This window comes from Oenanthe melanoleuca, chromosome 15 (genome assembly GCF_029582105.1).
Source record: "Oenanthe melanoleuca isolate GR-GAL-2019-014 chromosome 15, OMel1.0, whole genome shotgun sequence".
NCBI lineage: Eukaryota > Metazoa > Chordata > Aves > Passeriformes > Muscicapidae > Oenanthe > Oenanthe melanoleuca.
Window position 1 is genome coordinate 11,651,272 of NC_079349.1, and position 8,921 is coordinate 11,660,192.

General features: G+C 41.9%; 1 protein-coding gene across 3 annotated transcripts; it reads right to left on the minus strand.

Annotated features, from left to right (window-relative positions):
- Window positions 1–268: 268 nt before the first annotated feature.
- Window positions 269–8,534, minus strand: LOC130259725 (solute carrier family 2, facilitated glucose transporter member 11-like). Of its 3 annotated transcripts, XM_056504346.1 has the most exons (12): window positions 8,424–8,534; window positions 7,430–7,528; window positions 6,835–6,995; window positions 5,176–5,300; window positions 4,834–4,963; window positions 4,108–4,256; window positions 3,285–3,472; window positions 3,034–3,144; window positions 2,432–2,533; window positions 2,198–2,273; window positions 1,423–1,550; window positions 269–1,097 (listed from the first exon to the last, which is right to left on the minus strand). In XM_056504346.1, exons 1-12 carry the CDS (start codon window positions 8,445–8,447, stop codon window positions 891–893), a joined length of 1,500 nt encoding a protein of 499 aa, XP_056360321.1. In that variant the 5' UTR covers window positions 8,448–8,534; the 3' UTR covers window positions 269–890. The 3 variants fall into 3 exon arrangements, with proteins under 3 accessions (XP_056360321.1, XP_056360320.1, XP_056360322.1); XM_056504345.1 differs by lacking the exon at window positions 8,424–8,534 and having other exon boundaries at window positions 7,430–7,555; XM_056504347.1 differs by lacking the exons at window positions 7,430–7,528; window positions 8,424–8,534 and adding an exon at window positions 6,040–6,172 and having other exon boundaries at window positions 805–1,097; window positions 6,835–6,914.
- Window positions 8,535–8,921: the final 387 nt, after the last annotated feature.

The window sequence follows — 8,921 nt, forward strand, 5'->3', positions numbered from 1 at the left end:
TAGAGGAAAGCAGGTGGCATGATCCAAAGTGTTTACTTACATGTCATCCTATACTTGTTAGTGGTCACTTGGAAAAATTTAGACTATTTCCAGTGAACTTCACAACCTGTTTTTACTGCTGGGTACAATAATCAGTCGTTATTCCCAGCTTGCTTACATAACAAGAAAAACATTTCCAAAACAAACTCTTTCTTCTGTGAAAACATCTGATGTAATTCCCAGAAGCTGATGCACCAGGTTGAAAATCAGTTCCTAAGACACCAGAGATGCTCTCCAGACCCAGCTTTATTTTATAGCAGTCATTTTACTTCTTTTGCATGCAAGAATATCTCAGTTTAGCAGGTTCTTCTCCCTGCCTAGAGTTACTAGGATGTTTCCCACTGAAAGTTCCATTACATCTCCAGAACTGGTGCACAGCAAATTTCACTTTCAATACTTCTTTCTGTAGTCATGCTGGAAACTGTTTTCTGGATGTGAGGTGTTAAGTTTTCAGCCTGTATCTGCTTGGATCACCCTGAACCATGTATTTAGCTTTTCCTCTGTGTGCCTGTCAGCCAAATACTTCAGCCTTCTGTGCTTCCCCAGCCTCATGACTGTTGGTTATTGAGCCTTCTTAATAATTCTTTACCTTGGTTCATCTTCTTAAAATATTTCATTTGTATTTTTTTATTTCTGATACTCATACTCTTCTCTGAGCTATTTGCCAGCAGGCTCCTGCTTATGAGGTACTTAGTGTTATTCTAGGATAGTGAGTTTCATATCTATCTTAAAAAAAGAAAAAATAAATGAGACAGAAGAGCTTGCAGTCTGTTTTTAATGTTTCCTTTTTAGTTCTATTGCAACATTATTTCCTGTCTTTTCCAAGAGATGCAAATTTCTTCTCTGAACATTCAGAGTTTGGTGCAAGGCAACTGTTCCTTAGGAAAGTTATTTTCAGTGACAGAGGTTTCTTTTTGCCCAAAGTTCAGCTTGTTGAATTCTGCTTTTATTTCCATGATTGACTTTCCCTTGGTCTCAGGAAGATACAGGTAGATGAAAATTGCTGATAAAGCAAGGATTCCCAAAAAGATAAGGAAGCAGAAGGGTCCAAGGTTATCCTACAAGCAGAAATGCAGGACAATGTAAGGAAAATAAGAAACTCATTTCTATTTCCCTGCTCTTTAGTCAAGCCTGTGTCTCAGAAGTTCAAATTCAAAGGTGTGCTCAATACACAATCCAGGCCAGGTATCAAACCAGGAGCTCCCCCTGGCCTGAGTCCTATTACTGCTCCTTGGCAAGCCTGGGGAATTTCTGAGCAGGTTTGGGGTTTGGTCTGAGTACTAAGCTTTGCATGTCATTGCAATTTATTGCTATTATTTTGCCCCTTTTCAGCATTCAGAAATAGATTAACCTGGAAAAAGGGATCATGTGCGAGTCACTTACAACAATTACTGGAAAAATCATCCCAAGTACAAACAGTCCCATCCAGTTGATGCAGCCAACAATCAGAAAGGCTGATGGTCTGTATGACTGGCTGAAGATTTCAACCATCACAGATATGGTGGCTCCAGCTGGAAAAGCAAAACCAAACACACAGCAGGTTTATTTGTTTCCTTGCTCTTGCTGAAGCTCCTCCCAAAGGCAGTGGCAGAGATGTCAGACAGGCAGGATAGGTAGGTGGTAGGTGGGTGGGTAGGTGGCCCTGCTGTGATGGTGAAAGACCTTGACTCCAGAAATGGAGCACAGCTCTTGCATGTACTGGAATTCTTTTTGTGGTATCAGTGATCTGTGCAGTTTCATATTGTTACTGGTGCAGTGGTTTATAAAACCAGCCTCCCTTTTGGCTCCCTGGGACCACTCCCACCTGGGGCTTGTTGGTAGGCATGAGCTTACCTTGTTAGTTATTGAAGATGATTACTATAACATACCTGGCAATGCCTGGAATCCTGGTTTTAGCTGATTAATTTAGAAATTGTTTTGAAATTTCTATCTCACACTCTCTGGAGAAGATCATACTGCTTTAAATTATTTAAATAATGTGATCAGCAATAAAATTTGAGATGTCTGTATCCTTTTCCTGTCTCCCACTTGTGTCTGCCCTTCCCTCCTTAATTTCCAGAACGTTTTAGCAAGGCACAAGCCTGTTCTTCTCTGCCAGTTGTGTTGCCAACCAATACAATACCAAATTCCCTCCCAGCATAACCACTGATGTACTCACATGGCCCAATTCCATAGAAGACAACGAACAGGAAGATCAAGATAACACTGAAGTAATGCATCCAGAAAAAACGATGCTGAAAGTGAGAAACCAGTGATATCAAACCATTAGACACACAGCAGAGTAGCAGAGCTTTGTATTTCCTGCCACTGGCTGAAGTTTTTATACATCTCCTGAGAGACAAGAGCAGAAAGGTGGGCTGGGGAAGTGGCCAGAAGGCTGCTCTCTCTTTACCTGCAGTGACAGGGTCATGGTGAGCAGTGCCAGCACAGAGCACATCAGCGAGTATCCACCCCAGAGCAGCACCTTCCTCCCAAAGCGGTCTATGAGGGTGCTCTGGAAAGCAGAAAACAAGGCTCACAACCCAGTTCTCAAAGGAAATAACCCCTCCTCTCTCCATGTGCTCTGTGCAGAGGACTTGTCTAAATAACAGCCATAAATGACTGTCTTTTGACAGTCTCTTAGTTCCCAATGAATTTAATAATTTTCTTCAAAACTAATTCATTATTAATTAAGCTGTGTTTATTAGTCAATCCTAAGCTGTTATTAGACAGTTCCCTCTCTTGCATGCTGGCATAAGTCAAATTGTCCACATATACATACACACATCCCATCCAGAACATCAGAAAATTAGTATTTTGCAGAAAAAAGGGAGTCTAAAGACACACACTCATTCAAATAATTTGGAAAAAAACTTCCTTGCCTGTGGTTTTGCAAAGCAGGAAGATGAGGCTTAGATTATGCAAAATTCCCCTGAGCCCAGTTATAAGAAAGGAAAAGCAGAGTTGTTTGCCACATTAATTTTTTCCTTCAAACTCAAATCTGAAAAGACTTACACACAGTATAGAGGATAAGCACTCACACAACCCAACTCCCAGGGACACGTAGGGGATAAGGTATTCTTCAAACTTGGCTGTGTGGAATACTTCAAAAGAATAGAAATATATCTGAAAAATGCAAAGAGGAAATTAACCTGTGTTAAAAAGCATTGCATTGGAGATACAATTCTAACTGGCTTAATAACATTGACTTTGAGAGGTTTGTAAAGTTGCCTGCTCTTGTCCTGGGGATTAAGAGAGCACTCAACTGCATTGATTCCACAGAGCTGCAGCGTGGTCATGACAGTCATCAGAATGTACAGCTGCCAGCGCAGGGATCGCTCCTTTAGCACTTCCAGGACACGCAAGGTCTTCGTGCTCGCCGCTGCACCCTTCTCCTTCACAATGTCATCAATTTCTGCCTGGTGGTCTCCTTCCCCCCAGAGCTTCCTGATGGCTGTAGGGGAGAAAGAGGGGAGTGAATTATCCTACGGGATGGCTCCATCAGGGGTGCTTGCATTAAAGCCTTTAGGCTGCCTGTCCTTTGGAGTAGGTGCTGCTGCTGCTTCTGCCATCTGGTTGCTGCAGGGGCACTGGGCAATTTGAAGGATCTTGCCTGTCTGGTTGTCAGTATAGCACAGCTTTCTAAAGTGGGGTTTACTTAACTGTAAGCAGAGTAATCATTTGAGTACTATTTATTCAATAACACAAGAAAGGACAGCTGACTGAACCATTTCCTTTAATTAAATAAAGCAGTGCCCACCAAGGTGGGAAATGCTGATAAACATTTCTTGTCTTCATGGACTGAATGGGGCTGAGTGAGGCCCAGGTTAGCACAGCCATTGCCATGGGTACCTGAGCTGCTGTGTGTGAGCTCCATGGCCCTGCACAGAGCAGCACAGCTCTGCCCTGAGCTGCTGTGTGTGAGCTCCATGGCCCTGCACAGAGCTGCACAGCTCTGCCCTGAGCTGCTGTGTGTGAACTCCATGGCACTGCCCTGAGCAGCACAGCTCTGCCCTGCCTCATCCTCTGCAGAGGCTCTCACTGGTACACACTGTTAAGGGAATTAAGTGAGGAAAGCAGACACTCTACCTTTCCTGCAGGCTTCCTCATTACCCTTCTGTATCAGGAGGTAGGATGGTGAATCAGGGAAAAATGGGAGGGTAACCAGCTGAACCAATGCTGAAAGTCCACTAGATGCTAACAACCATGGCCACAAAGCTTCGCTTCCTAAAATCTCCCTGGAAAGTGTATGTGAAACAAAATTATGCTGAAATAATGGAATGAATGTTCAGGAAACTTTTCTGAATGATAAAGATTGCTCAGATTCCATTCAAGGGTTCACTAGATTTAAGCCCTGAATTTTAATTAGGCAAATTTCACAAATTTGGCTATTTTTATTTCTAACAATTTATTTTAAAATAATTATCTGATATTTTGAAAATTTTTCTGAATACCATTGGAACACAGTGTAATGTCTATAGAGCTGATAAGACTTTTTGACCACTGCTTGGCCACAAGAGCAAAACATCTTGCAATGACTTTTCATGTAAGTACAATGAATTTTGAAGGGAAAGTCTCCGAATAGAAAGATAGTGGAAAAAAAAAAGAAATCCGTTTATAAGTAAATGATTTCCTTCCTTCTATATTTAAAACTGTATTTCCCTCAAATATGATCAATATTTTTCTTCTGGCATAAGCTAAGGCATGTTTTGGGGAGGAGTAGAGTGTTTCTCAGTCACTGACTAGGTGAGAGGGTAAAGTTATAGAAACATTTCTACTTTTAGTGTAACCTGATAGAAAAATTGGAGAATTTACCGTAGTCCAACCACCTGTCCTGTGAGTTTTCCCAGGGTCAGAAAAACAGCAACAGTGGAGTTGGTAAAACCACGCAACTTCTTGGGTGAAATCTCTCCTACATACTGAGGATGTATATTGAGAGAAAAACCTTGAACATACAAGGGGATAAATAGCAGTTAAAATATTTAGAAAACATTTTGCCCATCCTCTCTTAGATTGTTTCCATTCACTCTGGTATTTAGATTACAATTTCTTGCAAAAGAGATTATATCTTTCACTTTTATTGAGTGGCTGGTGTATTTGCTTTAAAAATCATTCTTGAAGGATGGCTGTAGAGACAGCCCCAGGACAGTGACATACCTGAACCAATGCCATAGAGAAAGCGCCCAACCAGAATCATCTCAAAGGATTTGGCTGTTTTACTGAGGGCCATGAAAAGTGCAGCTACCAACATGATCAGGTTGGTGAACATCTGGCACTTTTTCCTAGGGAGAAAAAAAAAAAAAGAGACCTTGAGAATTTCATGTGAAATGAGAGCCTCTTGTACTCTTTTGACTACTCCTTCTGTGACAGGAAAAATGGTACAGCCATTCCTACTGTATTGAGGAATGCCTCAAATAATTTCAACTCAGGAGAGTCAAAATGGTTCTTTAAAATTTTAGGATCTTTTAGATTTTAATAAATAAAATCTTAAGTTAGAATTTAAACATCTGGAATCCTTTGTCAGCATTTCCACAGTACAAGGAAGGGAAAAGATTGAAGGTCTGGCCCAGTTTGTCTCCAAGATTTTTAAATGGATGTAAGTCTTCATAAAATGTCAGGTTGTTCCCCAGAAACAGTCTGAGTCCACAGGTCCCATTCTAGAATGGCTCATCCTAAAAACACTCTTGGCTAAATGGGTGCTCTGGGATGGCAGACAGAGTTTTTTAGAGGCATATTTCATTTCAAAAGTCACTCTGTGTGAATCCAGGCTGGTGTGTTCACCACTCTGCTGTCTCAGGCTCAAGTCTTTTGCACTCAGATGTTTTGCTGTGACCCTTGTTAGGCAAGAGCCCCCTTGCCTGCATTGAGGATCACAGAGACTCTGTGCTGTGATTCAGCAATTAGGCTACCAGGTGTTAAATAAGCCATGGGAGAGGTGCATGGTCTTGTTTCCAGCCTTGGGAGACTCTCAGTGTGTGGGATGAGGCAGTGTCCCACAAGAAATTTCTTGGGGGCACTTACCTGTGAGGAAAGAACACAATTGCAGGCAGGCTAAGATGGTTTGTTGAGACCCAAATGAGGGGCCCCTGGATCAGTGTGTTGTGGAGCAGATCTTTAAGTGGGTCACACCAAGAAGATCTGTTTGCCAATTTCTCTGCAAATGAAATTAGTGGTGTTACACACAAGGCACCGAGAACAGACCTGACTGGTGAGGAATCCTTCCTTTGTCCAGTGGCAAAGGTGGCTTGGAACTGACTTTCAGTAAAATGGATTGCCAAGAACAAACATGTCTCTTGGTCACTTGTTTTGGTGCTGATTATATCTTTACAGTGAAATTACAAGCAATTTTTTTCTCCTTTCTCCATATTTTCACTAGAGTAGATCTGAATATTTAGTGTAGTGTCACCACCCTAAAATGAGTGTATTTAAATGGAAATCTGACTCTTCTTTTTCACATAAGGATATTTTCCATGTGTTTGAGTAACTGCATATGATGTATTACAACACAAGACACACAGCTCCTTTTTTGGAGTTTGTAAAGCTTGGGAGATCTAATGAGAGTGGTAGGGGACCCTGAAGGGAACGTGATCCTGTGTCACATTGATCTGGTGATGTGATGATGGCTGCAGCCCCTAGAGAGCACTGCTCCCTGGGGAGGGCAGGTAAATGAGACAGAAGGCTGCTTGGGAACAGTGCCAGGAAACCAAATTGAATGTCTCCAACAGAGCTGCTTCAACTGAAAAGAAGGGACTTACTTGTCCACCTTGGTATTTCCCTGTACTTTCTGACTGCTGAGCTGTTACAAGAAGCACTTACTTCCTGTATTTTGTAGTCAGGTAGCCACAGCAGAGGCTTCCCAGGAATCCTCCTATCCCATAAACAGACACAATGAAGGACCACAGCAGCATGATTGTCTCAGGATGGAGGGGAGAGCCGTGCCGATCTATCCAGGTTTCATTAATAAACTTCCTGATGTGCTGAAAAATAAAACGAGATCTGCCTGGGTAATGGGTGTAAGATCCCTTCACATTTGGCTGTTGTACTTCAGATCAAGCCTGTGGTTCTAATATGAGACTTATTTTGAAACTTTTCTAGTAAAACAAGTTCATTGAGATCACACAGCAAATTCTTCAAGTCTGTATCCCTCAGGAAGCTTCCTGGTGAGCTGAGACTCATTTTGTGCCCTCCTTTGGAGGCTTGTACACTACATGGCAAGAGCTTATTTAAAACAGAAAATGCTATCCAGTTCTTTAAAGGAGGAGAAGTTCTCTACTCAGGTGATGTTACTTTTAGCCAAAGAAATGTCTAGATATATCAGCTGAATGCTCAGTAAATTTGGGATTTGTGGGAGAACAGGGGGCTCAGGCTCTCACCTCTGTGTTTTCAGCCTCAGAGAGAGATGGCTACTTACCACAGAAGGATAGTTGATGACAGAAATATGGAATCCATATGGAAAACTACCACCAATTCCCAGCACTAAGATCATTTGAAGTAGCCCCCGGAACTGAACCTGCAACACAAAAATAAAACCCTCCATCAGCTTCTCACTACTCCAGTTTGGTGCAAGGCCAGAGACTTTGCAGCCACACTGGTCCTTCCTCTTTGTAGCCACACTCTTTGTCCACTTCAGACCCTTTTGAATTTAAACATTTTTCAAAATCCCTCTAATCTGCTGCCAGAGCAGGACCATCAGCCACAGCACCAGAGCAAACAACATGGGTGTAAGGGTGAGAATCCATCACTCTGCTTGCAAGAAAGACAAGCAGTTTAAGAAGGTGTTCCTGATAGTACAACTCTCACTGTGTGCCTGCAACATCCCACAGCTTGGCTGGATAAAGGTGTCAGTCCTGGACATGGGGCAGAGGGAATCATTTTCCCTGTCTGCAATCGACAGCAACCAATGTACACCAAACCATAATTTATGATGATACACATCACTTCTTCCCTTTCTAAGATTATGGAAAGTCTTGATGGATTATATTAATTATCTTTTGAGGAAGTGAAGAAAGCAATTTATTTAAAACTTTATGTCATGATTTCTTAGCCTTTTGCTGTACCATTACTGTATTCATTATTTGAGAAGTAATCACAGTGCTTAATATTTAGTATTGTTATCAGTAATTTAGAAGGCAAAGTAAAGTATCATAGTCAGTGGTGGAAGAGCCAGAGCTGTTATTGGATTTTCATTTAATTTATTTTAATTTCATTTCACTTGTTGCATAGAAAAGACAATGCAACAGGACCTTCATGGCCCCCATTGCTCCTTGTGATGTTTAAACACAGGAAGGAAAGATGGTCTCTGTAACAAAGGAATTTAAAATTTTTCAAGAACCTGAATCTCTAGTATTATGTTATCTTTGTCTCTTTTTAGTCAGAGGCCTGGGGAGATGTGGGCAGGTACTCACCAGGTTAGAGAGGAAGGCAGCCATCTCCTATGAATGAGCTGCTGCCTGCTGCTCACTGCTGCTCCCTGCCAAAGGAGCCAAATGCTCACATTGTACAGCAGCACTGTCAGTGAGCTAGTCCCATGTTACCAAAGTTAAAATTTACTTCAGAGGCTTTTGAGTTAATTACACATATTCCAGCTGTGTACAAAGTTTAGGATTGTTGGATTAAATATTTCAACCAGTGGTTATGCCCAGCCCAAGTAAACAGGATGGTGTCCCTTGCAGAACCTGTGTATTTCATGAACTCTGTCTTCTGTTAGGGGGACAGGGGACCAAGGAAACACTTTTAAACAGGATTGCCATCATCATGACCTGCTCAGTTTTCAGTATAAGTGAGAAACTTGGAGACAGAGTTCTCTAAGTCTTAGATGGGGCTTGGACAGTGAACTCCAGGACTTTGGCATGAATAGGAAAGAGCTGTCCTCTCTCCAGGTGATGGCAACTGGAGCACATCGG

Excerpts from the sequence above, each read along its gene's own strand:
- LOC130259725 (XM_056504345.1), bottom strand. The coding sequence starts at position 7,555 with ATGGAGGGTTTTATTTTTGTGTTGCAGGTTCAGTTCCGGGGGCTACTT. Across the intron at positions 6,996-7,429 it reads TCATCAACTATCCTTCTGTG|CACATCAGGAAGTTTATTAA; the intron begins GTAAGTAGCCAT and ends TTTATTTTTCAG. Across the intron at positions 3,145-3,284 it reads AGCTCTGTGGAATCAATGCA|ATATATTTCTATTCTTTTGA; the intron begins GTTGAGTGCTCT and ends TGCATTTTTCAG.